Here is a 27,453-nt window from a genome sequence, read left to right on the forward strand (position 1 = left end):
CTGGAGCTCCACGATTTCTTCCCGCCCGTCTCCCGCCTCCCCCCCGCCCCGAGAACTCCCGCACCTGCCTCACAGCGCCCCACCACACGGGCCTCGGGGGACAGCACCGCTGTGATGGCACCCCGTCCGTCAGGAGCGCCACCGGCACCACGCCGGCTACAGAGACGAAAGAGAAAGAAGGGAATGAAGGGAAGAAGGAACCTGGATGCCCAGGGGCGCGCTCCGCCTCTGTTTTACCTCAGCCGCCGTGTCAAACGGTAGCGACTAACGCCGCCGCCCGCCACAGGCCCCGCTCGCCACTTCCGGGTACAGGGAGGCAGGGCGGCGCCCATTCAGCGCCTCGAGCGCACTGCGCATGCGCGCAGCCCCGCGCCAGGCCGGGAGGCGCAAAGCACCGCCTGGAGCTGCGGGAGGAGGCGCCGGGCTCGCCCCGGCCCGGCCCGACCTGCGCCCCCGCCTGTGGCTCCCTGCGCGGCTCGGGAAAGGGTGATGTCGGGAGCCGGGGGCTGGGCCCTGCGGCGGGAAGAGGGAGTGGCCAGGTTCCTGTCAAAACCAAACTACACCGGTGCCGTTCCTGGCCGGGAGCGTCGCCTCCTGGCACCGTGAGGGCTCCCGCTGCAGAGGCGGTGGTGTCGCTGCCGCTTTTCCAGCGATTCCGTAGCTCAGTGGGGCGGCGCAGAAATTCCCTCCCGTAGCGTTCTTGCCGTTCGTCAGCTGAGTCTGCAGAGCATGGCCACCTCCCGCCCAAGACCTGAGGCGAAACCGGCGAGGTCAGTCACGTTTAGGCGTTGTCAGCCCGTCGCTTCGCGCTTTGCCCTGGCGCCGAGGGGAGCGTGGCGGGGCTGTGCCGGGGCGGGAGGGCTCCGTGCCCGGGCCGTGACCCTGCGGCCCGGCCGGGCTCGTGTCCCTGCTCCGCGCCGCCAGGGGGCGCGCGGGGGCCGGCGCTGCGCGCGCGGCGGTTCGAACGCGATGGCGGCCGAGGCGGCGGCGTGAGAGCGGGGTAGCGGCCCGCCGGCCGGCTCCTCGCTCCCCGTCTGCGCCCGCTGTCGTCTACTGCTTTGTGTTTGCAGGATGTCCGGGCAGGCCCCCAACCGCAGCGCCAGGGGGGCGAGCGGACGAGTGTCCGAGACGGAGCCGAAAGGTACCTGGGCGGAATGGCGAGCGCGGTCCGCCTGAGGGGCGAGGCGGGGCGGCGGGCCCGGCTGAGCTCTCGCCGCTTCTTCCTCAGGAGGACGGGTCGTGAAGTCGCGCTATCTGCAGTGCTTTCAGAAGGACGGCGAGAAGGTAGTTGGACGACTCTCGGGGGCGCTCCGCGGGGTCAGAAATGGTGCGAGGGGCGGCTGGGGCGTGTGGCAGCGAGACCGAAGCGATACCAGCACCCGCCGCGGTTCGGAGCGAGTCGTGGTGTAGCGCTGGATGCAGTCTGGGATGGCAGCTCGAGGTGACTTGCGAAGCAACAAGACGAGCTGGGCCTGTAGTTGTTTATTGTCAGCGTTCAAGTCGGAGTGAATATAGATTGCCGGTGACAATGATATTCAGTCTTACTCATTTCTTGATTGTCAGGGTAATTCAGTACATTCTTTTTAGACATCCACTGCTAAAACATCCGCTGCCACTAAACCCAGATCAGTGCCTCGGAAACGTGGCGCTTCGGCTGGTAGGTATTACCAGAATTTAAGAGCTCTTCTTTTGTGTATTTATTTCCAGCCCTTAAGAACTTGATGGTACCCTGAAGAACTCTAAAATGCTGCTACAAGATGATCTTTTGTTTTACTCGCATCTGGATACAGAGGGAATTAATAAATGATGTGGGATTAAGAGGTGTAAACTCAAGTGCATTGAAGTCTCCTTTGAATCTTCTGATAGAAAGTTAATGTTCTGATAGGAGACTGTTTTGTGATGAAGTCTTTGGGTTGTCTAACCTTATTTCTTGCCTCCTGCACAAGACTTTGAACTCTGCTTTCACTGTGCCCTCACAGTTACCCAGCTTTTCTATTTAATCTTTTCAGTAAACCAAGAGTAAATGACTGAGAATCTCTGGCTGCAGGACAGTCCATTTTTGTTTCTTTTGCAAGAGTCACAAAAGAATTTTCTAACAAAACTTTTCTCCAGGTGACTTGAAAATCCTGAGTTAATAACATTATTCTCTGTTGTTGAGCTGTGAAATGTTTCAGAGGATAACATTCTGAGCCACCTTATCTTGAGATAAGTAAGGGAGGAAGCAAATGAGAGAGAGAGAGACAAAATATGTAGAAGCTTGTGTAAGGTGCCCAAATATTAGTGAAAGCACACAGAATTGTGACTTTGTGCAGAATCTACTCTAATTCTTTTAGTCTGACAACAGCTTCTTTCTTCAGGTCGTGTCCCTGGCTCATTAAACCAAAGCAGTTTTGAGAAAGGTGACTTGCAATCCACTTTATTAGATGAAGATAAAAGTAGTCGACCAGAGCTTGATCTTTCACCTGTTACTGGTAAGCTTCCACTCATACTCAGGTTCCAGGTTTATTATTTTTCATGTCTGTGCCATGACTTGATGATAAGTAACCTTCTGTTCTTCTAGATTCATGAAAGGACTTCTGAAGGGAAGTTGAATGTTGTTGCAAGTGTCCTTAAGCAGAGCTATTAAGACCTTTGGAGTTTAATTTTAATCATCTGTTTTATTTAATTGTCTGGGTGCTCGGTTCTTTTTGTTTAGCATTGAGTTTTCAAGAACAAAGTGCTCTCCATTCTTTGTTCCTGTGACAGATGAGTGTCAGATTATCAGCCCTTTGGCCAGTTGTTTCCCTGGGATCTGTAACTGTCACTTGCAGCTTAATGCTCCCACGATGCACATCTCGTGTCATCAGACTCAGAAGCAGAGCACACATAATAATCTTGAAGTTGTCTTTGCATGTGAAGGACCTGATGGTGTGTTGTTCCACCCTGTATACTTTGGTAGAAGAGGGCAATAACTTTTCTGTTGCAACACAGATAAAAGTGCTTGTGAAGAGACTCATCATTCAAAACCTGTTTGCAAAGGAGCTACTGGGACACGTAAAAGCCGAGCAAAAAAGGTGAGTCTCACTGCTTTCATGTGTGTCTTTTGAAATGTGTGAAATGAAGGTTCTCTGTTTATCTTTAATCTCCATAACAACTTTGGGGTCCTGGAATCAGCTGAAGCCCTCTGGAAGAAGTCAGAGGCTATGTCTGTTGTGTTGCTGGTGATGTTCTTGTTTATCAGATGTCTTAACACTGACTGAAGTTTTGCTTCCATTCCCTGTGGTAAAGAACCTGCTCCACTTGTAGCATCTCCTCAAGTGTATTCTTCTTGTGTTTCTGTCCTACTTGTTAATTAGATCAGATCTTTCAATATTTTCTGACCTTTTTACTCAGAAAACCAACATTGATTCAACCTGACTCAAAGTGCAGATCTTGTTCAACCTAGCACTGAAAAAATGTGCTGAGAATGTTACAGAAAAGGGTGAAGCACAGAGGTGTATTGAATGTGCATTGTTTAATAACCCAGCCTTCTTTGGAGCAGACTGTTGTTGATGACTCGATGATGATTCTGGGCACAAATGGAACTTTCAGTGATTTGTTTGAACATTAGAAGAATAATTGTTGAAATACCAAATTTGCTCTAGTATGTTCTTTTCTTTCTAGAAGGGAAATGATGATGTTGTGATTGAAGAGCTGGAGTCTCTGACACTGCTTTTAACTTACCTAAGAATAAAGGTGAGAGTCAGTCAAGTATTTGGTATTTCAGACGGAAGAACTTGATATTGAGGAACTGTTTAATGCCTTGTCTATGCTTTCTGACCTGTAACAGTTAGATTTTTGTGACTTTCTATGTTTATGCTTGTAAAACCATTTTCCTTGCTTTGAAAACTCTCTTAGAGTGAATGCAGTGCCAGTTTATGAAGCTGGGTCTTGTTCTTCACAAAGCAGGGGTATGCAGAAGTCTTGAGAAGACTGAAGGAGAGCGTTTGGTTGGGTTCATGGTTGTAGCAATGACTTTTTGCTCTTTGTTCACTCAGTGCTTTTTATGTCTGGTTTTCCTTTACAAAAATCATTTGGGAGGTTGAGGGAAGATGATGGAGGGGGCACTAACTATAATGTCCTGTGCTTATTGCATGAGGTCTTTGCTTCCTTAACTGCAGCTCTTTGATCTGGTCTGGTCCTTACACTTGTTTATTCAGAGTAACTTAGACTAGTGTTACTTGAGTTAATATTTTGTGTGTGTGTGTGTAATAGGCAGAAAAAAATCTTGCTGAGCTGGAGAAAAAAACAGAAGAGAACTTGTTAAGGTTATGTGAAGAAAAGGAGAGACAGCAGGAGAAGCTCTGGGAGCTGAAGCGTGAAATTCTACTCAAAGAGAGAGAGCAGAGACTAGAGGAAGCATTAGACAAACAGGTAGGCTTTATTACAGTCTGGACCTCTTCTCTATTGAAACAAGCTCACTTAGGAAGTAGTCCTTTATCCAGAGAAGATTCTTCTGCTTCTCTTGTCTCCTGGGACGTGGTTTTATGCATCTTAAAATAAAGATTGACTTCTTGTAGCACGAAATGTTTCCTAGTAACCTAAACACAGACCTTTTGTCACTTTCTTGGTTGTGTCGTGTACATAGGCAAGGAGAAGTTAGAGCTGCAAGGGGCAGCAGTAGTGCACTGATCACCAGAGTACTTTACAAGCTCTGCAAGTGTCTTAAGCCATGTGAACACCCTGCTGCTGGGCAATGACAGTTATAGCTAGAGCTTGAGATGTTGACCTTTAGATGAGAGGTGGACATCTGTACTTTGATTTATTTTTATACATTAGCGATAGTTGTGGCCTGATTGTAAGAAGGCAAGTTTCTAATTAAGTTCTTGGTAACAGGTGATCTTAGAAGCTAAGTCTTCCCCTCTTTGTCAGTGTTTTGTTAGTTCTGTTGCATCACATTAAAAGGTAGTTCTTTGGGAATAACAAATGTTCAGAACTGATCTTAGGTTTGCTTTTAATAAATATGCATTGCAAAAATTCAACAAGACTTCAGTGTTCTGATGAATACACTCTTAACTGTAGTGTCATGTATAGTACACTTCACCTGATCTATTGCTAATAGCTCTCAACAGCAGTAACAAGGAAATTGGTTTTGACATAGACATTTTGGGGTGGTAGAGGAAAATCTAGTAAGCAGCATTAGAGGAGTATCCTACCACAAACTTCTCAAATTCTTCTGTAAATGAGCATTTCAGAGCGGTACTTGGAGTTTTTTATAAACTATTTGTGCCTCTCTTTCAGATGGATGTACTTTCCCCCCTTGTTGCTGTTTGTGAACAGTTTAAGGAGCAATATAAAAACTTTGCTACTTCGCTGGATGCCGCTAGACATAAATTACCCATCAGGAATATTCACATAGAAGGAGATGCACAAACATACCTTGGTATGGCAATTGGATTCATCAAACTTCTTATAAAAAATAGCGATTTTGTGATATGCTAGCTTTTTGTGGTATGCTGGCTCTCTGGCCACTGCAGGAATTTATGTGCTCTTACAGCTTGTATGGACACTGGGCTGCAGCAGTAGTCACATGTTTTGCTGTGAGTAATTTTTGTCTCTGTTTAACCACTAAACCACACCTGAACAAGGTTTTTATCTTGCAGCAGGAAAAACTGTCTAAACTGGGGCAGCTTTCATGCAGAAAATTGCTAAAGAAAGTGTGTGTTTTACCTATTTGTGGCATTCCTCTTCCTTTCTAGTTCCTAATGAGTGAGCAAGTTATAGAGTTACAAACATACTGTGATCTCTTTTTGTTTCTGTGTTTGAGAGATAAAGTCACGTGGGTAGACGTGCTCACATTTCCTGTACAACTAGAGTTTAAATGTGCCCTGGGATATCTTGAGCCAGAGAGTGCTTGTTTGATAAATGAGTACTTGTGTTCTGTATTGAAGTCTGGACAAAAAAGATATCTTTAAACTGCTGATCTGCTAGTAATGAGATTCTTAAACCATCTACAACGATCTTGCTTACACTTTAAAACAAATGGAGGAGATTTATTGAAGAACTTGGTTTTTTTGTAAGGAAGATTGAAAGAAATACTTATTTTTGGTTGGTGAATGCTGAAGGAAAGGACTGGATCAGTTCCATTTTGGGATTATATGCAAAAAGCAATGTATGTAAGTGGCCAGGGAAATTTGGATGTATAAAATATGCTTTTCTCTTGCATTTGTCATGTGAAAGTCTTTTACATATTCTAAATGAAAATTTGATTAGCAATTTTATTAGGCTGCTCGTAGAATCGCTGTACAGTGGGGGTTGGAAGGGACTTTTAGAGCTCATCCAGTCCAGCCCCCCTGCCAAAGCAGCTCCCACCTAGATCAGGTCACACAGGAACGTGTCCAGGTGGGTTTGGAAACATCCCAAGAAGGAGCCTCCACAGCCTCCCTGGGCAGCCTGGGCCAGGGCTCCCTCACTCAAACACTGAAACAGTTTTTCCTCAAGTGGAACTGTTTGTGTTCCAGATTCTTTCCATCACCCCTTGTCCTGTCACTGGAGACAACAGAAAAAAAAGTGTTGCCCCAACCTCCTGACACCCAGCAGTTAGATACTTGTCAATATGAATGAGCTCCCCCCTCAGTCTCCTCTTCTCCAGACTGAACAGCCCCAGATCCCACAGCCTTTCCTCAGAAGGAAGATGCTCCAGTCCCCTCAGCATCTTGCTGGGCTCTCTCCAGCAGTTCTCTTTCCCGCTTGAGCTGGGGAGCCCAGAACTGGGCACTGGACTGCAGATGAGGCCTCCCCAGCACAGAGTAGAGGGGCAGCAGAACCTCCCTTGACCTGCTGCCCACACTGTTCCTGATGCCCCAGGATGCCATTGGCTTTCTTGGCCACGAGCTCACATTGCTGCTCACGTTTAATTTGCTGTCAACCTGGACTCCCAGGTCTCTCTCCTGGAGCTGCTCTCCAGCAGGTCTGTCCCCTGGTTTTGCTGCTGTTAGTCTCCATAGCTAAAAATAACTTAGCTTTCCCAGTTTTCTCTTGGGGTGATTGTGAAAGCTGAACAAACAGTAGCTTTCATTACCTAGTTCACTTGTTTCTGTGGATATTTGGCTGTTAAGTAATCTTGTATGAGTTGATGCCACTGCCTGTATTTTTGAATGAGATCTTTACCATCTGATATTGTAGATGGCCTGCAGAAGGAGTTAACTGTCACACAGGAACTTCTGGCAGAAATTATGCCACGCTACTCAGAAGAAAGCACACAAGTGTTTGGGGTACTGAAAGACCTTAAAGAAGTCTCTCAGAAACTGGATCAAGAGATTCAAAGGTATTTACAGCGAATCAGGTGAAAAGACTTATTGGCTAAATGTTGGGAGGAAAATCCATAGTTTTGCCAGACCGTGTGTAGAATGTGTCTTGGAAGAGGATTAACTGAGGGAACAACACCGAGTTTAGTTCTGTCTGTAGTGGGCATCTGTATTTCCATCCCTACCCTACCTACTGTCAAAGGAAAGACGTTTGGACTTTTCATTTTGTTTGTTTCTTCTAATTGGCCAAGTTTTGTGTGCCATTCCCTGACACTTCCACTGAGAATTTCAATGGCCAAGAATAGCCCTGGGAAAGTGCAAGTATATAGGAGATGAGAACTGCAGGAGACAGAAAGGCAAACTGGAAGCAGTGTGTCTTAAATAATAACCATGGAAATGTATCACCCTTTAGAAGTGACAGGGTGCACAGAAAAGGTTTTTTCCTTAAGTATTGAGTCAACAAATACAAAGTATCACTGAGAGCAGGAGGAAGAGATGAAGCATGATCTATTTCCTTTCCTCCCTTCCTTCATTTCGCTATAATAGATGACAGGTAAAAACTTTGAAGATTAATAGACCATAAAGCATCTCCCCCTGCTGCAGACTTCCCTTCACCAAATTTTAGCCTTTGGGTAGATAATATATATGACAGTTTTTCTTGTGGCTCCATGGTAGGAGAATGATACAAATGTCCAGGTGTCAAATGTCCATAGCCTTTGGGGTTCAGCAGAAGTTGTTATCCTTTAGAGTAACTGATTTAGCTTCATTTATTCCAGGAGCTCCACACAAGTGCAGAACCTGGCGTTTGAAGTTAGTAAAGAAGTTTCTCTGTGTAACCAAAGAAAATGTGAAGAGCAGCATGGACCAGATGTTGTAAGAGACTGGTACTTCGGCTAAGTTTGTGTCTTGTTTGACAAACGAGCGGGTTCTAAAGCAACGAGACCATGCTTCTGTGTGAACATACAACTTGTCCAATTTTCAGTCAGTCATACAACTTACCAACATTTTTAGGCTGTGTGAGCACTGTAAGCATGTGTGCTTCCTAAAATAAAGGGAGTTTTCTTCTGCATTCTGCCCATAAGGAGACCTCCTTTTTGAGTGCAAATTTCTTTGACACCTTCTGCTTTGACAACACTGAAAGTATTTTCTTGGCAAATATGACCTATGTATTCTTAAAGTTCTTGTTTGCCTTTCTTGGAAGTAGCTCCAAGACTGATTTAGACTTTTCAGACTGATTTCCATCTTTTTCCCAAGTAGCATTCTTTAGAGGGCAGTGTACGAGAACGCCAGTGGATCAGAAAGAGCCTGGTCACTTCCACCAAGTGAAAACTTTGTTAACTTTGTGGCTGATTGTCTTGGAAATGAATTATTAAAACCATCAATGTTTTTGTAGTAACCTGCCATCTTCTTTTTAAGGACTTTATTCTCTTTAATAATAAAGATTACTTTCCACTGCTTTATCTCTAGCCTTCATGCCAGAATATCTTCCCTGTTCTACTACAGAAGCTTTTGTTTCCATCTGGGCTTACATAGGGCTAATACTACACTACCATTCTATGATTGTAGATATGCAGTGATGGACTTGCAGGCACTAACAGGTGCTAATGGCAAGCTGTGGGAATCGCACTCAAAGGGTTAAAACTGCCAGTACCTGCTTCTGTGATGCAGAGCTGGGAGGTGGAGGCCTTGAGAGATCAGCCTGAAAAGTAGCCGAGTGAGGAAGCCTTGTGGAGGCAAGATGGTTCTGTTTTGGCTGCAAATGCTGGGATTGAGAGAAAAGCAGCTTCCAAACAGTTTCAGCAAGGCCACAGGTGCCCAGAGTGAGAGAACTGCATGAGCCATGCAATGGATACTCAGGTTAGCACCCCTGTGACACCCCTGACGATGAAAATGAGCAAAAAGAGGGATGTGCTAAACCAGAAATAACTGTTCCTCAACTCTCCACCCAAATCATGTCAAATGTCACCCCAGGGATGAACAGAGAAGTCAAAGTCCCTAGGGGAGAGGAGAGGTTTTTTGGCTTTTTAGCCTTTTTAGTGTTTTGAATGCTTTTGCTCTGCTGCTTCAGAGAGATGCAGCAGGACCAAAGAGACTGAAGACCCAGGTGAGGCAGGTGATGGACTGTACTCTTCTTCCTCACCCAAGCCAGGGACACCTTGGTAAGAATCATGCTTTTTGTCTAGGTGACAATCCCCAGGACAAGCATTGCTGCCATTTTGATCATATATTAGCACAACTGCAGTGTGTTTATCAACAGCAGTGTCCAATCTGTGATATCTGTCACCTTCCTAATTTCTCATAAATTCTAATGCTTGACTTTTGAAGCAGTTTTCAGTGAAAGTCCCCAGCAGCAGCTCCTGACAGACTAGTCAAGCTCAACCTTCACGTGACACAAGCCATTGGCCACTGGCAGCCAACGTGCTGAGGCCAGAAGAGCGTGAATGTGCAGAGAAACCTTAAAGCTAGCTACTGAGTAAGTGCCTGGGAGTGACTGCTCTGCTAAGAACACCTGGGCCATATGTGGCAGGCCTTTCCAGACTGCTTTCCAGGTTTGTAGATGGAATGTGTTCCTCTCAAAGACATATTGTGTCCTGTATTGGTTTCTTTTTTACCTATGGAACCTCTTTCTGCGATGGTTCTTTCAAAGCATTTGCTTGGTGTTGTCTGCATAGTGGTACATTTCTAGCTTAAGCTCTGTGTGTCTATAAAGATTTCTGGCCTGCTCAGAAAATGCTGGGAACATTCTCCTTGCACTCGTTGCAGTGCAATTCACTTTCTTCCTGGTATTACTAAGGGTGTAACTAGATTCTTGCCTCCTTTTATTAAAAAAATAGGAGTACATTGACCTATAGTAACTGGATGTGTAAGGTGTGTGCAGCACACTGGATAAGAAGTCAATATATAACAAACTACCCATTAGGAGTTTGTTAAACCTTTGAGAAGGGCTGGGGAAGGGGAAAAATCCCAGTGATGTCACAGAATTCTTATGTTTGGAAAAGACCTTTTAAGATCATCAAGTTCAGGCAGTCACTTCACACTGCCAAGCCTATCACTAAACCATATCCCTCATATCCCTTTTGAATATCTCCAGGGATGGTGACTCCACCACCTCCATGGGCAGCCCATTCCAAAGCTTAATAACCCTCTTAGTGAAAATGTGCTTCCTCATGTCCAATATAAACCTCCCCTGGCGCAACTTAAATCCATTTCATGTGCTGTCGTTCATTACTGGAGAGAAGAGACCAACCTCCACCAGACTACAACTCCCCTCCAGGGAGTTGTAGAGAGTCATCATGTGTCTTCTCAGACTCCTTTTCTCTAGGTTAAACATCCTCAGCTGCTCCTCATAAGACCAATTCTCCAGATCCTTCACCAGCTTTGCTGCCTGTCTCCTTTCTTGTAGCTAAAATGTATAGTATATCATATTAAATCTCTTTTTTTCCACATCAACTTATCCACGAGCCACTAGGAGAGCAATGAGTTGTTTAAAGTGATTCATCTGTTGTTTCTGCTCCCTTACAGGTGTTAAATGACCTGCAACTAATAGTTCTCCATGTCCAGCCATTCATTCTGTCATTGCCAAGTGTTGCACGCAGCAGGGTCGTGTTCTGAGCCAGAAACGTGAGCTGCACCGACGACATTGGCCACTGGATGGGGAACTTTGCTAAGCAGTCATGTCATAGGTTAGCTGCAAATTTAGATTGTTTCTTTTTGGTAGATGAACATTTGAATAGAAAGACTCCTATGTAGTGGAACTGCTAGTCAAACTGTTTTTCCTGAGTTTAACTTGCTTATTGTGTGTCATTCTGAGGCTAAGGAAGTTAAGAGGCATCTTAAATATGAGAGTGTAGGGATGAAATGAAAATCAAGTTTATAGTGTCTTGATAATTCTGTCTCTGCACAGGCACAAGTCAGAATGTCTTCCAAGTCAGATTTGTTTATGGGAAACCTCATTGCTGGTCTAAAAATTATTAAAGAAGTACTTGTAAATTTTACTCAAGTGACTTTCTACCACTGAGATACTCTTGTATGTGTGTGTGTGTGTGTGTGTGTGTGTATATATACACCTCCAAATGCTACTTAAATCACAGACAGCAACACAAATTTTCCTTGCAAAGTGAAGTGGAATGCTGTTCTGTTCCTGGAGAAGGGTGGTGAGAAAGGTTCTGCTTGCAGTGATCACAGGTACAGGCTAAATCCTTTGGGGCCATAGTTTGTCCCCAGTGCTGCAGGTGGCAGTCATTGTCTGCACTGCAAGCCTGAGGCAAAAGGCCAGTCCTGACAACTGAATGTGCAAAACAATAAAGCTCTTGGGGGTGTGCACTCATTGTTTCAGAAGAATTGTAGGCATTGATTTGAGGGTTATGCCATTCTTCTCTTTTAAGTTGGCCACTTGTAATCATTTTTTGTATAAACGCAAGAACAAGTGTTAGGTGAAGCAGCCTGGCCCTCCAGGAAAGGGTTTTAAACTATTTTGAACTGATCCCTTTCCATCTTGATCTTCTTGAATATTCTTTCTAAGTAATTCTGGTTTGGCTCTTTGCAGAACTGGTTTAGGATCCTCCACCTTGAAACAACCACAGAATTAGATGCTGCTGTATTTATCACTGTACCAACAACAACAAAGAACCACAGAATCACTGGAGCAGGAGCTAAACAGATGTGACACCAGTTATTTTGTATTTTCCTCTTGTTTTCTGAAAACATCACATGCTCTGAATCAGTTGGAATCCTAAACAACTTAAGGGCTCTTTTCAGAACCTAGAGTTATCAATGTTCTCCCTTCTGTAACTTGTATTAATGTCCATTCAGTTTTGTTCTCTCTGAACTTGGGCACTGTGTGTTACCTAAGCATTCATATTTTAGGCCAGAGTTCTTATTGAGTAATTGTTAACTTTCTTGTCTCCTAAGGTGGTGGGTTGAGGGGCTTTTTTTCCTCTTCCAAAAACTGAAAGCAATTGTGAAATGAGGCAGCTGAGTGCCTGGGTGGGAAGGGAGAAGCACTGAAATGCATTTACCTCCTGCAAAACTCTAATGGTCTGAAAAGCAGTTGGCAAAGATCATGTTAAGCTAAGTTTGCACTGCCTGCATTCTTTTCTTTCTTGGGGAGCTCTGACCACATGCTCTCCAGTTGCACTGGTGTTGCCTGACTGTTTGCCCACCACCAGCTCGAGAGGACTGAGATAAAGCCTTTTTTACTGTAATTCTTCTGCTCTCTGCCATAGGGTCAGCAGGAATCAACAGGAAGGAGCATCTCTCTTGCCTCTGGCACACTATAGCTGAAGCCTCACTTGTCTCTTCACCATTACTCCCAAATCTACAGTTCCTTGTTCACACTAGCTTCAAATGGAGCTGAATCCTTGCTCATCAGCAGCAAGTAAGCAGCTCATGGCCCCAGCAGATATTTCTGCATGTTAGGCTAATGAGAACTTCTGGGATTACTGCAGCCTTCCCTGCCTTGGAGCAGACATCCCTCTGTCAGAGATCTGGAAACTCATACTGAATGTGATAAACAAAACTACTGGCTGGACTGTGATTTTCAGGACATGAGAAGAGCTCCACAGCAACAGAAGATGGAACAGCTCTGAAAGGCACCACTGACCCACACTGATTAAGAGCATTTCCAGTGCTTACATTCCTGTTCAACTCTCAGGAATGATTTTCAGTTGTTTCTTCCAGTGCATTTGTGTGTGGTCTGTAAAGCAAGCACGGGGATGGAGGATAAGTTTTGCAGAATAGTCTCAAAATGATGAGTTTCTTTTAAAGTATTCCTGTGATAATGTGTATGCAAGAGCTCTCAAGTTTCCTGCTATTTCAAGATCTTAAATGTCCTATGGTAGGGGAGCAAATGTCAGCTGCCTCTCAAGATGGAACTTTTGTTTTTACAGATAATGTGTACTTGGAGATGACCTGTAGGATATCAAAACTTAATTCCTTGGTTTAATATCTATTCTATGTGGGGATGGGAAGTTAAACGTGATTGAACAATAGAGTTTTCAGGACTACTACCCGTGATTATATTCTCTGTGTGGCACTTTTCAGCTGTGAGGTTTTGGTGTGTATTTCTTCAGAACTTTTTAGACAGTATTTCAGGAAGTTAAATGGTATCGAGCAACTCTAGGAGTGCATCACTGATCCTCTGCTAAACCAGGATGAAGCTTATTAGTTGGAGTGTAAAGTGATGTCAGTACACTTCCACAACTTCAGTGTATCGTGGGCAGAGCATAGGCAGTGTCTGTACAGGCCAAAGTACCCAAAGATGTCGAGAGCCTTGAACTCTTTGTTTTGAGAAACTTGTCTTGACATAACTGAATAAGATCCAATTGCTCACCTTAATATGGTTTGTATGGTAAAAGGACACCTCTACCCCTTCCTACCTCTACCTCTCCTTTTCCTAGTTATAAAAGTGTCCAGTTGAATTTTCAATCACTCTCAGGTATGGAGACGTCACAACCTTTCTAGATCCCTTACTTCTGTATAAAACACCAGACTATGCACAAACCTCTGTTGCATCAGTCATATGTAGAGGCTGAAAAGAAAACTGGAAAGTAATTCCTTACTGACAGCTGTCTCATTAAGCACAGTGCTCTGTTCTAAGTGAGCATCTGACCAGATGAATGATTTCTTAGGACTTTTGAAGTCATTTTGTAAGGAATTAAAATGTTACATTACTGTGAAAGATCAGCCTCTCCCGTTCTGTAGGTGATTAATAAGTATTTTTGACACAACTAGGTAATAATTCCATCCTTGATATCATTATCATGTGATATGCTACTCAGAATACATTCTTAATTTCAGTGGGCTCTTTAATGATCCTTGTAATTTTGTTCTACAGATGCTTGTATTCCCAGGAGGCAGGATCAGTCTTGTTTCTACCGCTTTGTCTCTGGACTGATGTCATTTCTGTTAAAGACATCATCATTGCTGGTAAGCTTGCAGTAGGATGGCCAGGCTGGTGGGACACTTCTTTCAGTTATCAGTTTCTATATCAGATATCTATGACTAACAGAAAGGAGGCTGTCACAGAAACAGAAAGGGAGAACAAACCTAAGAGTTAAAGCAATGGGTGTAGGGTTTTGGTGGGTTTTTTTACCATGAATATAATGCTGTAAAAATTAACTAAGACCTTAATCTTGGCTGGTGGTACGTAGTGACTGACATGAGTGTACTTCTATTGGGAAGGGGGACGAGTGATTCTGGCTTCCCTAAAGCTGAGGACTTGTCTGTTGTTTATTTTTCACCTTCTGCTGAAATCTAGTGTTTACAGAACTTGATGCAAACATGAATAACTGCTAGTCTTGTTTTTATTGCAGCATCTTTTCTTACATGCACCATTTACAAGTGTATTCTCACAGTCTTTAATTATTACCTCCTGTGCCTTTAGGTCTGGTTATTTGTGTGAGAAGTTAGTGATAACACTCATGCAGAGGCAGTTAACAAAGGCTCATTATTAATATCCTCATCCTACCACTTGATTCTTATGAGTACTCATATTGATTGGAATTTGCAGTTGAGGGGGACAAAAGTGAAAGGAGGCTGAGGGTAACAGCACTCAAGAATTGGTGTCATTTACAGCTTAGTGTTAACTGGGTTTTGTTTGCCAAATACCTGGCTGGTGGTTTTAACTTTGCAGGGTGGATGAGACACAGTGGGGGAATTCTTGTTTCTGCAGAATAAGGATGAGAATGTACAAGTGGTCAGGTTGTCAGTTAGACCTTGTCAGAACCAATACAGAGGCATTCACACCTTTTTCAATGAACTGCAGTCCCTCCCTCACCTTTCTGCCACACCAGTAGAGCCACAGCAACCCCCTGCATGCTTTCCACCTGGACAAGTGCCTGACATTCCTGACATTTCCTGAGGACCAGAATCACCTTTTTTGTTGTTAATGAAATAAAAATGTGAAGTATGTGCTGTGCACACGGGTGGGTGAATGTGGCTCACAGATTTGACTGATGAATAGTTTTTATACATAAGCAGTTCTTACAGAACTTCCTTTAAACCCCTAACTATTACCAGATGTGGGTTGCAGGCGGCTGCTGGAATTCCAACACCTGTTGCATCACACTGAATAGGATTCATTTGGCAGGCACAGAAAATTCCATTTCAGTAACTAAATGGTTTGAAATGGTATCTCTGGTTCTAGCCTTATTTGCAGCATTGCACATACTTTCATAATTAGAATATGAGTTTGCAGTCTTTAGAGACTATCATTGCCTGGTATTTCTTGTACTCACTAAACATCAAATACAAACTCTTCAATTTGGAAGAAATTTCTCCTTTAAAAAAAGTTAACAATGAGTTAAAAGGCCATATGCCATGTCATGATAATTTCTAGCTGTGATTTCTTAGGTGTAGAAATACACTGGTCTGTGTTCAAAACTGTTACAGCATTGTGCTGAAGGTGCTGGAGCTTCATTTTAGAAGTGTGCTCTGCTGCAGTGATGAATTCGTTGCTGAATCGTGTCACTGCTCTATCCACAGAGCTTTATTCAGAGATACAACGTGGATGGCTACAGAATGGCTGTTTAGTGGCACCTTATGGGGTTTTTTGGTATGTACCCCTTAGATCTTGGGCAGGAGTCTATAAGGAGCTGTTTGTGGGTCTGCTCTATAGAGACATGCATTAGGTGTAGAGGTAACTGTTCTTTTGCAAGCATAGTGTTGTTTCATCCAGAACATACCTGATCTCTGCAGGACTACTATCAAAGGCCTTGTTTAGATTAGTGAGGTATTGCACACGAGTTGTAGGCTGCCACACCATGACAGCAGCAGAGGTGCTCCATTTTCATTTTACCTCCTTATTGTCTTCAATCAAAGGATTCCAACATGCTTTTAAGTATCACTCTGAGGGAGGAGGCTGACATCAGTATTGCTACTTTGCAGGCAGGAAAATACTGAGATATACGGGTTTTGTGGTTCTATATGAGAATATGACGAAGCTGAAAAAGAATCTGGACACACCACATTTTGCTTTCTCTTTGCTATTTTGATTTTAAAAACCCCCAACATTCCCACTTCAATGTGCTCTTCTAAGTTGCTTCTCAGAGCTTAGCTGGTTTGGTTGGGAAATGATCTTTCTGCTTCCAGAGTCTGAATGAGTTTGAATAAGCTGAAGGAGAATCCAGCAGTAAGGAAGAATCCACGCTCTTAAATGTAGATGAGTCAGGCTATTTCCATTTCTAGTTGAGTTTCAAAGGCCCAGATGCATTATAAACCAGAGTTATTTTATTAAGAATATTGTAAACAGAAGTGCAACCCAGGCTTAACAGAGCTGGCAAAAGCAAATGTTGGATCTCAGCTGTGCCATCGTTGCATTTAGTACAGAGAAAAAGAAAACTAATGTTCCAGTGAAACATTTGTGGAAAAATACAGCTCTCAAAAAGACAGAATGGTGGCCATTGTGCTTAATTCTACATAAAAACAGCCTAATGTCAACTGACCTGACATCATCCCAGAGAATAGCACCGCAGGGTTTGTGGAGAGCATTCCTGTCCAACTAATAAGCATAATCTAGCAAAATACATCCCAGAATCACAGAATGGTGATTTACTTTACACATGGAGAGAAAAGATGTGTTGGGAGGGCCTCTGGTTGACTTTGTGCTTTTCTTTCATGTGCCCTCGATTTGGGGCAGATGAAAGAGTCTCCTGGTCGGTGCTGTAGAGTTGTTTTGTAAAGATACATGAGCAGTGAAGTGAGCAAGAGAGGAGCAGTTTTGCTTAAATAGCACAACAGTGAGCAAAATTCATTCAGCTTACGTCATATTAAAGGCTGGAAACTGCTCCAAGTCATTCTGCAGCTCCTCCCACAGATGAGCTTTAGTGAGAAAAATCCCATTGAAAAGAAATCCAAATGGCCTTTCCCAAGGTGGTGAACAGTCTGTAAAAACTTCTTGTTCAGTAGTGAGAGCAGAAATCTGCTGTTATCATTCTATTGAATAAAACTCCTTTAGTTCTCCACCCTGGTCTTGACAATTAGGACAAGTCTGGAAACAAGATCTGTAGAGAAAAATTAGTCAAGGGTTGTTGCTGTGATGAGTGGTTTATGTAGGTGATTTCTTTACAACCTTCCAAACTTGTGTGGCTGTGGCTTTTAAGTGTTGTGTCCAATCCTAAGAGCTGGGATGAGCCTTGCAAAACACATCATCCTTTTGATTTGAGAATGTCACCTGGTATAAAGAATTTTCAGGTGAGGCAGACTTTTTAAAGCCATAGCCTAGTTTCTTTGGGGATTTTTTCCTTCATTTGATAAAACCTGTTCCCTTTTGTTATGCCTCAGCACAGTAATGATATGATGCTGCTGCTTTAAGGTAGACTGAAGTAGGGAAATGCAGTCACATCTAGCAGTGACAGCCATTAGTGAAGATAACCTGAACTTATCAAAAAGCTATGGAGTCAGTGATTTATCTAAAGAGAAGTCATACTAAAATCAGTATAAGTTTCAAACAAGATAAAACCTGAGGCACTGTTTTGTTGCTCTCCTGGCTGTGGACCAATCAGCCTCTGAAGTCCATTTGCTGAAGCAGTCAGGGAAACTTCCTCACTCCTCTGGGTGAGACTGACTTGCAGCAAATGTTTGCTGGTACTGATCCTGATAAAATGGCTGGTGACTGAAATAATTTTAAGAGAGTGAAAAGTAATTGACACATTTGGCAGCTTTAACAACTTGATTTGCTGTTTTTCCTGTTGGAAGCCAGAGGAAAGGGCCTTTGGTGAACAATCGAGCTGCCTTTTGGATACAAATCTGTGTTTTTGCTGAACGAAATGCTGCTCAGTGATTGGTAGAAGAAATGAAACTGAGATTCAAACACTGGAGCTGACAGAGAAAGAAAAGAATAGCATTCAATATTTTTTTCCAGTTTTCCTGGTAGTTTACATTAAGCCAGGTGTGGAGGATTGGAGGAAAGAATCCGTTCAAACTACCTACATTAAGGGTTTTCAGTTATTGCTGGGGCAAGGGCAGCTCTGCTGAAGCACACACCTGGGATCCTGGCTTGCCCATGTTGTCTCTGGCAAGGGATGGAGAAATCATTCCTTGATGTGGCATTTAATCCCTCTCCGTGAGACACGGCATTGATTCTGTCACCTTGCATCCTTGCTTTTGCTTTGGGTGTGCTTTTCCTCCATTTGTGTCAACTCGACTCACCTTCTTCAGCCTGATGCAGTCGAGAGCTCCCCCTCCTGTCTCAAACCCCGGTAACCACGGGTCAGGCCCGAGGGATGGAGATGGACAGAGAGGGCCTAGGAATAGAGGAGGATGGAGTCGCATCAGCCCTGGCACTGGATTTTCAGTTGGAAAGCAGCTCTTTGGTGGGGCTCAGTGGAGTGCAAAAGCTCGCTCGATGGGAGCAGCGCGCAGGGGCTGCTCTGGCCTGGTGCGGCTTGACGGCAGCTTTAAGGCACCTCAGCTCTCGCAGCTGCGGAGTCTGCGTGTGGCACCGTCGAGGAGGAAGGCAGAGCGCTCGGGCAGATGGTCTCCCGGTGCTGCTGAGCGCGGCAGTTGAGGAGCAGATGCCGGCCGGGCTCGGCTGTCGGGGCTGCGGCGAGGAGCGGCGGCTGCAGCCGGGAGCCCGCGGGGGCCGGGCGCGCAGCGCACCTGGGAGCGGGCAGCGCCAAGCCGAGCCCCGGCGCCGGGAGGCGGAGGTGCGGGGCCCGGCCCCCTCCCCCGGTGCACGCCGTCAGGAGCAGGCGGGGAGCCGCAGACAAAGAGCCGGGGCCGCAGCCGAGCGGGCACCGGGGCCAGGAGGGGGCGGCCCGGGGGCGGGGACGCGGCGGGGGCGGGGGCCGGAGGCACCGGGGAGCCGAGCCCGGGAGCGGGGCGGCGGGGGAGGCTCGGGCTGCGCTCGCCGCGAACAAAAGGCTCCTCCTGGCCTCGGAGAGTGCCGTGGCCTGGGGCCCCGCAGCACCATGCCCCGCCAAGAGCCCGGCTGCGTCTGGGGGGTCCTCCTGACCCTCTGCAGCCTGAGCGCAGCCCAGCCCCGGGAGAGGCAGTAAGTACCCAGAGAAGGTCGCGCAGCCTGCGGCGGGCTCCCTGGAAGGGGTGATGGGGGAAGGAGAGGAAGGGATGAGCCTCCCTCCTCTCTGCGAGGGGCTCCGGGAGTGGTTGCCCCAGCTACTTAACAAAGCCTGCGGAAAGTCACGTCGAGGAGCTGAGGTCGGGGAGGCGAGCGGCGGCTGCTCCTGAGCCCAGCAGCACGTTTGTGCTCGCCGGTGCAAAAGTGCACAGCACAGAGAAAGGAGAGGGGGGAAGAAAAGAAAGTCTCCGGAGAAATACCTGCCTCTAGCTGCTCCAGCAAGCGGCTGCAAAGCTTTCTTCTGCAAACAATTCTTTAAGGAATCCGGGGTGTTGCGCAGGGGCTGCTGTTGGGTTTGGGATGGTTGAAGGTAATGATGGTTGCTCCGTAAGAGCACGTGAAGGATTCTTGTGTGGAAAGTCACATTTCCCTGCGGGGAAAGCTTTCTGGATTTTAGGAATTGAGTCCTCAGCTCCTTCTGGAGTGTTTAGGTTAACGTTGATCAAGGTTTGCTGCTTTCTTTCCTTTATCTATGGCTTATTCTAGCCCATCAACACCATGAATAGCTGCATTAATGAAGAGCCACCCACAGCCTATTTTCATTTGCTTAGTAGTAAATATCTCTTTCTACCAAGTTTTGGTGTGATCTGGCAGAGCTGTTAGTGAAATGTGCTTCAAGGATCTGTCCAGTCACTGTCAAGTTAACTGTTAAATTGCCAAGTTAAATATTTAATGTCCAAACGCTCCTCATGAAGTGATTTCAGTATCTGTGCCGATGGGTTGATGCTTCAGAAAGAGCCACAGCAGTTTAGAACAATGTGAATACATGTGCTTCACATATGGCACTGCAGTGCTGTGCTTCTCTGACAGTTTTAATCTAATCATTTCATCCTGGATGCAGATGGTACTCCCTCTGCAGCTTCTTTCTTACCAAGAATTTACAGACAAAGTAGTAACTTTTAGTTGTTATTTGTTATTGTTCTGATGAATTTTCAAACCTGGCAACCACAAGGTTTTGAATCTGTAAATACCCAGTGCAATTAAACTCAAATGCCACAGAGATCTGAACTTCCTTTGGGGGTAATGAGATCTCCATGGCAATGAGGCCTGCTGAGTGAGAAACAGGGGGCTGGAATTTGATAAAAGGTGATTTAAGGGCTGTAAATCATCATCATCTTCATCCCAGAGTGACAATGAATCATGAACTAAACCAAACTGTCTCATGGAGCTGTAAAAAGGCATGGGCTGAGAAATAGGGCTTCAAGAGTCATATGAGGAATTGCCTCATGTAAAAAATCCTTTGGGGCTGAAGAAAAAGCAGAAAGGTGTGTCATGAAGAGAATATAAATGTGTTGCTTACAGCCCAGTGCATCAAAGAGCTCAGAGTCTGTAATCCTTCGAGTTGACAAGTCCATGGCATGGTGCCATTCAGGAATGGTATAGATTCCATTCAGCAGCACAAGGACTGTAGTGCAGATGGGAGGTCGTCTGGGGTGGCTTTAAAACTCTGTATGTGCCAGCTAAAATAAGTCCTTTTTGCCCACTTTTAAACTTGGAAGATAGAATTGTTTGAACAAAAACATGTTAGAATTTGAGCCCAGTCTTGTAGTTGTAGTTTCTGAGCTCCTTCTGTAGAAATTGGAAGTTTAGATGTGGTAGGTTGATGTGAGTCTGACATCCAGAAAGTGCTGAATATCATCACTGAGAGTCTCCTCTTCTTTGTGACAAGTTAACTCTGTAAGGGGAATGATGAAAAGTAACTGAGATAAAAATGTTAGAAGTATCTTGAGTCCTTTCCAAATGAGACATTATCTACAAAACTCTATTGGAGGCTCAGGTATCTCTTTATTCTTTCCCGAACTTCAGCTTTTTTATGGTTAGTTACAGGTTTAGTGTGTTTCTACAGAGTGTATAAATGAATGTATTTATAACGTGTGCAGTAAAGGTCACTATTACTGCCTTTAAATACTGAGGGTTGTTTATGTTATGCATAGAGTGACATACAAATAAGAATCACACTCTTGTTGCTGTTCTTGACTGTCTGCTTCCAATTTTGCTTCTCAGGGGCTATTTGATTGCAGCACCTTCTGTTTTCCGCTCTGGTGTTGAGGAAGCGATAAGTGTAACCATCTTTAACTCTGTCAAGGAGACAACAGTTCAGATTCAGTTAGTGGTGAAAGGAGAAACTGTGTCACGAAGCCATGGAACAGTTCTGGGTAAGTTCCTACAATTCTGAGCTTGAGAACTAGTTTCTAAGTTGAGATGCAGTGAGAGCACATCAGAGTCTCGTGGAGAGTTGCTTTAGATGATAATGGAACTGGAACCAAATGAATTAATTCCTTATCTAGTAAAACTTCTCAGGTGGTTGTGCTACTGTGATTTTGAGATGTGTGTGATCTCAAACATCCAAGACTAATAATTTTGGAACCTCAAGACATGCAGAGACCCCAGATAACTGCTATTGAAATGTTTTACGGTGAATATCCTTTCTTTTGAAATCTGAATGAGTGACCCTGGGCAGCTGGGGAAGGGATAAAAAAATGACACCACCATCATCATCATCATTTCCTACCTTTGTTTTAAGCTGAGTGTGGGAAATGCAACCTCTCCATCTTCAGGCCTGAGTATTGCTGAAAGATGTGGTAATGTTTGAGGAATTGGATAAGTTGGATAATATTTTGTGGGGTTGTGTTTTAAAGGCAGATTCTTCTCTGTCCTGTAAGGACTGAGAGTGTTTGATTATGTCCAACTTACTACTGAATGTGTTTACATTATGGAAAATGAAACCCAGTAGCACTGTTCTTCCACTGCTCACACTGGTGTAAGCTGTAGTGTAGACAGGGCTCAGGCAATCAGGCTTTTTAACCATCATGTTTTAAGCCTTTTCTGTGTAAAAACTGGGAGTTACATAAAAGCCATTTCCTTTCTTGGAACAGATTGTATCTGGTTTCATCCTCCCCTTGTCTTTGAAACTGGCTGACACTTGTTGAGTAATTCAAAGGGGGTGATGCTTCCACATGTGGACAACCTGTGCTAGAGAGAAATCTTAGATATGGCTGTATCCAGCCATCAAAATAAATTCTGTGACTGTTTGTTTTGAGAATTATCCTACTCCAAAAAGAGAACATGTCCTTTTTACAGCAAAATACTTCAATGAGTACAGGATGCTCTGTGCTGGAACCTCAGCCTTGATGGTACTCTAACCATAAAGCACTTTGTAGTTTACCTTGTACAAAAGCTGTGAATAAATGTGGACATAGTTTAATTTAGAGAACTGTGCTGGGCCCAACTTGCTCACCCTGGAGATAGTTTTGCACAATGCAAGAAAATTACTTCAGGTGAAATCATACTGAAGGGGTGTTGCAGTCAGCAGCTCCGTGATGTGGGAGTTTCATTCAACTACAAATGTCTAAAAGGGTAGTACCTGAGCTTGGCAAGAATAACACACTCTCTCTCTCTCTTTTTAGATAAAGGAACAATTAAGCTGAAGGTGAGTATCAATTATTTTAAGATGGTTTTGGTGAAAACATGAGGGACTTGCTTTCAACCACAGCAGGTATTGCTCCCTGAGCAACTGCAGCACAAATGCCACATTCTGGTGTACACACCAAAGAGGAAGCAACCTTCACAAGAGTAAGAATGGAGACAGAAAAGAACAAAGCTTAATCCATCACAGCTCATCTGTCAGGTCCTTACACCATTAAAGAAAATGTGTACAAGAGGTTTATGACAAGGTATTATTTTGGGGGGGGGGGAGAATAAAGTTATTAAATAGTTAAATTATTAAAGAACACACGCACTATTCATGCACAAGTGATATTATTTCAGTCTGCTTAGCATATCCCAAGGAGTGGACAGCTGCCCCAGGATCTATCCTCTTCTCACTTTCCTTCTATTTCCATGCCATCCTTTCTTCCCTGTTAAAGTAGCACAAGCATTCATACATTCATACAGCCACAAAGCAAACTGAACTGGGAAAAATGTCCAAATGAAAGTTCCTTGTTTCCCCAGGTTAGTTTACACCCAGATCATTTCCCTGGCTGAATTCACCACTTGGCTACACAAACATTTATTCATCCTCCCACGTAAATCCTCCTACAAAGCTACAAAAGCAGCTTGAGGTAGAAACAGAATTTGATCAGTTCTTAAATCAGCTGTGACAGCTTAGAGAAGCCATAACTATGACAGAAGGAGCAGTCCATAGATGCAAGTAGGAAGACAGTTCTGACACTGAGATCCACACTTTGGTTTGTTTCATAGAATGGTAGGGGTTGGAAGGCACCTTTAGAGATCATCTAGTCATCACCTAGTTTCCCCCAGCTGACCACTTTTCATGAAAGGTACAAGTCAGGAACAGTATTTGCCCCCACACAGCTTCAAGGAAACAGCGTCTACAGATGACCAGTGCAAATACTGCTGTCAGCTCCTCCTAACCCTATACACTGTAGTGATTTTTCGAACTTGCATAATTTACCCAGACAAGAGACTGATAATCTCACTTGTGTAAGCCACATCCTTGCTGTAGGAAGCTTCAAACATGTTTTTTAGCTTCAATTTTAGGCAACAACGTAAATGCAGTCTTACTGCAGCTGCTTTTCAGTTCAGTTAACAAGATACCAAACCACTCAATTCACAAGCCATTACGCCTTTCACATCTACTTTTTCCTCACTGGGTTTCAGGAGCCTCATTCATGAGTCTCCAATAGTAACCCTTTCTCATTGCTTTTTCCTCCTTTCATCCTTGATGTAGGCCAGCAATCTAACTTCAACCTAACATCAACCTCACGGAAGTCAACTTCCTCTTCACCACCAAGTTAAAAGCCTCCAGACTTAGTAACATTCTATGCCTTTATGGGTGATTTTTGTCTCAGCTGCAATTTGGTGCACTCACATCACCAGGACTAGGTTTGCTTATATTGCTTTAGCTCACCAGTTTATTAGCTTATCAATGGATAGTCAAAGGAAAATGAAGTACCTCCTTTGTTTTAACAGTTTGTAAAGTTGCATACCCAGAATATCAGTTGCATTTTTTTTTTCAAGAACAAAATGCTCTAATTATACACCTACATGCCAGATATTAAAAAAAGATGCAGAGAAATGCCAATGAAGTTGCTTTTTGCTACTGAACAACTGCACAGGAACTTGCATAAGGCCACAGAGAGCAATCATTTAAAATTAAAATCAGTAGAGTTGGAAGTATTTAGCTGCCACTTCCACTGCAAGTAATGAATCACTTCACAGAAACATATGACATAGTTCTGCCTCATGAACAGCCTCAGAGTAGAAAGCTGTGCTTTAAGGGAACTCTGAATAGTTAGATTACAGACAATACTACTATGCAAGCTGGACCATTTTTACCGGCTACTCATCAAGAGGAAGGCTGAGCAAGCCACAGACAGCAAGTCAAACCACAGCACTTCTCTGGTCAAGCTGTATGATCCCTCTGACAATGATTGGGTTTTTTTTCCCTTGTTAAATTTCCTTCTTCATTCACCAAGGAGAGCTTATTGCAATAACTGTCATACAAAGGGTGGAACAGTGCGCTCAATGTCCTTCGTCCATTTCCTTTAACTATCAGTGACCAGTAGCCAGCAAGTCTGAAGTATCTTGAAGTAATTATGCAAGTGTAAGCATTCCTAATCTTTAGAAGCTCAAACACCTTAATGTACAGCAGAATCTACAGTAGACTGCTGCTCATGGGGAAGAATGAATCTGAAGCACAGAGGGAAAAAAAACAAACCCAAACCAGTGACCATTTTCTTCTCAAGTCTGTGAGCCGGTTCAAGGAAGACAGCCTTGTGCAGACTTCCTTTTTTCCCCCTCAGCAACTAGTTTCAGAAACACTGTCTTGTATGATAGAGGAAGTCCCCTCAGCGAGCATTTTTGCCAAAAGAGCACCCTATAAAATATGGCACCAACTTTTTGCCTGTATAGAAGAGCTGAACCTAGGTATTGACCTCTGACTTTACTCGTATACACTTCTTAACCTCACCTTGTGTCAGCTGCCAAGGTGTCTCTGGTACATTGCTCAAGACTCCTGTATTACACTTTCCAGAGAACACAGATGGCCTCTTCTCTATCAGTAAAAAACCCAGGCCAGTTACAGTAAGCAGCAATGGCAGTAGCTGGTATAATGTCTGCTCAGGTGAGTATAACTGAAAAACAAGAAAGAGAAAGACCCCTGAACCTTAAGAGGGCAGATTTCTGACAAAGTAACATGCAGACATCAACCTTAATGTATTTATGCTACATATAGACTTCTAGATTATGCAGTCATCATACAACTTGATGGAAGCTGAAGCAGGCACCCATCACTCTATAGCAACGATATGGAAGATTACAGTAGAAGTAACTTGCTGAAACATGATTTCAGCATAGAATCACATCAGTAGTAAACAGTCAGTTGGCATAACACTGCCCTTTTTTTTAATCACATAGCAAATCCAGACAGTATTTCCTTGCTTTCAACAGCATCAAGATTTGAGACTGCTCTTGCAAACAATGACTTCAAACAGATAGGCTACTTTGAATTATTTAATACTGATTATGAGGCTTTCAATACTCATTATGAGGCTTTAAGAAGAAAAAAAACTCTACATTCTCTAAGTCACTTAAGGAAAAGTATCACTCAATTAATGTTGATTCCTTTCAACCAATTCTGCTTTTGTTAGCCAGTTTATTTACCTGAAAATGCACTACATGAGTCCCAGAAAAAAATAACATGATACTTAAATTCTTCTGTCTGAGAATACCTAGTCATTACAGAGCTTTGAGGGAAACCTGCTGGTCTCCAACTACTTGTTATTTTACTATAAAGGACATAAAATATGATCATAATACTGCTCTAAGAGACAGATCTCTGACTTCATACTAAACAATATTCCAAGTGACAAATTAGAACATAAAAGCAAAAGAGCACACATTGACCAGATCCTAAGTGGGTTACCTAATGAATTCTGGTAATAAGGACTGTATCGTCAAGCAACTGAGGATTAAATCCTAGTGAGGCTGGATTCCTGACCAAGTAAACATTTTCATGATGGTTCTCAAGGAAATAAAATAGTCACTAATAAAAAAATATATCACAGAGAGATTAACAAGGCAGCAAGCAATAAAAAGCCAGATAAACTCTATAGCTTGTTAGTAGAGGAGCAAGAAAACAAATGCTGAACAAATTTCAGCTCAGTTCATAGATCTGTAACACGGAATTTATCCAAGAAACAGCCCATACCACAGGGATGGCAGCTGTCGCAAATAGGTTCGAAAACCACAGCAAGTAATTATTTTAAAATGGCATTCTAATACAACACTACAAGCATGACAGTGAACCTTATTCCCAGAAAAACATCACATGAGTATTAGGTTAGGTGGCCACATTATCCTTGTACTCAAAAGGTATGTGACCAATCTAGAATATATCCAAAACTCACTGAAGTAGCTGAGTAAGAATGGCAACAATAACTACAAAATCTGATAGAAAATACTCCCTAACAGCAAAATACTCTAGAAGCTTTGTCTATTAGAAACACACAGAGGAGACTGCTATCAGTTTAAGTCCTTGCACGGAGGACTAGAGTTTAGCAACCATCAGCAGTCTGGAGGAACAAGCCACTGCTGGAATTCAAAGCTAAAAACATTCAAGCTAGTGTAAAACATAAACATCACCAGAAAGCTACCCTACACTGCGAAAAGTTAAATGGCACTGAAGATGAGACGTCATTGCTAAGGTCCTGTTTAGAAAATTAGCCAGTCCCCAATTACAGATGAACATCTTCATTAGAACAGTTAATTAGGTACCGTAACACTCTCTTGTTTACGTTGAGTGGTCTGAACAGATGATTAGAAGGATTCCTTCTAATTGTATTATCTCTAATTACTTAGCATTTTTTTAAGCAATTGAAATATCTATTTGATGCCATTTGGCTCATCAAGGAAGCACAAGCCTGAATTCAGGTGCAGAGAAGGCTGGAAGCAAAAGGAGAAATACTGGAGTAGAAGGGAATAATGAAACCATACTGGTCAGCAGGTGAAACAGCAACCTCAGGAACACAGCAGCACAACCACCACTGTTGAATTCTTTCTGTAGATGGAAATTCTGCAAAGCTATCTCAATTTTTTCAGTACCTTTTTTATAAGAAGCTCCTTTCCAACGCATGGGAAAACCCAAAGATG

At 43.6% G+C, this 27,453-nt stretch overlaps 1 protein-coding gene and 1 long non-coding RNA gene across 4 annotated transcripts; both read left to right on the top strand.

Annotated features, from left to right (window-relative positions):
- The first annotated feature begins 358 nt into the window (after positions 1–358).
- LOC133627788 (HAUS augmin-like complex subunit 8) lies at positions 359–8,725 on the top strand. 3 transcript variants are annotated; one of them, XM_062014906.1, is made up of 11 exons: positions 359–770; positions 1,071–1,141; positions 1,229–1,284; positions 1,588–1,657; positions 2,358–2,471; positions 2,971–3,053; positions 3,643–3,714; positions 4,234–4,392; positions 5,260–5,401; positions 7,144–7,285; positions 8,042–8,725. In XM_062014906.1, exons 1-11 carry the CDS (start codon positions 730–732, stop codon positions 8,160–8,162), a joined length of 1,071 nt encoding a protein of 356 aa, XP_061870890.1. In that variant the 5' UTR covers positions 359–729; the 3' UTR covers positions 8,163–8,725. The 3 variants fall into 3 exon arrangements, with proteins under 3 accessions (XP_061870890.1, XP_061870891.1, XP_061870892.1); XM_062014907.1 differs by having other exon boundaries at positions 3,646–3,714; XM_062014908.1 differs by lacking the exon at positions 1,588–1,657 and having other exon boundaries at positions 752–770; positions 1,071–1,284.
- Positions 8,726–21,039: 12,314 nt separating this feature from the next.
- On the top strand, positions 21,040–23,002 carry LOC133627805 (uncharacterized). Its single transcript, XR_009820407.1, has 2 exons — positions 21,040–21,497; positions 22,749–23,002. It is a non-coding gene; the product is annotated as an uncharacterized LOC133627805 (long non-coding RNA).
- Positions 23,003–27,453: the final 4,451 nt, after the last annotated feature.

This window comes from Colius striatus, chromosome 25 (genome assembly GCF_028858725.1).
Source record: "Colius striatus isolate bColStr4 chromosome 25, bColStr4.1.hap1, whole genome shotgun sequence".
In the NCBI taxonomy this organism is placed as follows: domain Eukaryota; kingdom Metazoa; phylum Chordata; class Aves; order Coliiformes; family Coliidae; genus Colius; species Colius striatus.

Bases quoted from the DNA above. Each gene is read 5' to 3' on its own strand.
- LOC133627788 (XM_062014906.1), top strand. From the start codon at position 730: ATGGCCACCTCCCGCCCAAGACCTGAGGCGAAACCGGCGAG. The intron at 1,285-1,587 runs GTAGTTGGACGA...CATTCTTTTTAG, and splicing joins TTCAGAAGGACGGCGAGAAG to ACATCCACTGCTAAAACATC. The intron at 1,658-2,357 runs GTAGGTATTACC...TTCTTTCTTCAG, and splicing joins GAAACGTGGCGCTTCGGCTG to GTCGTGTCCCTGGCTCATTA.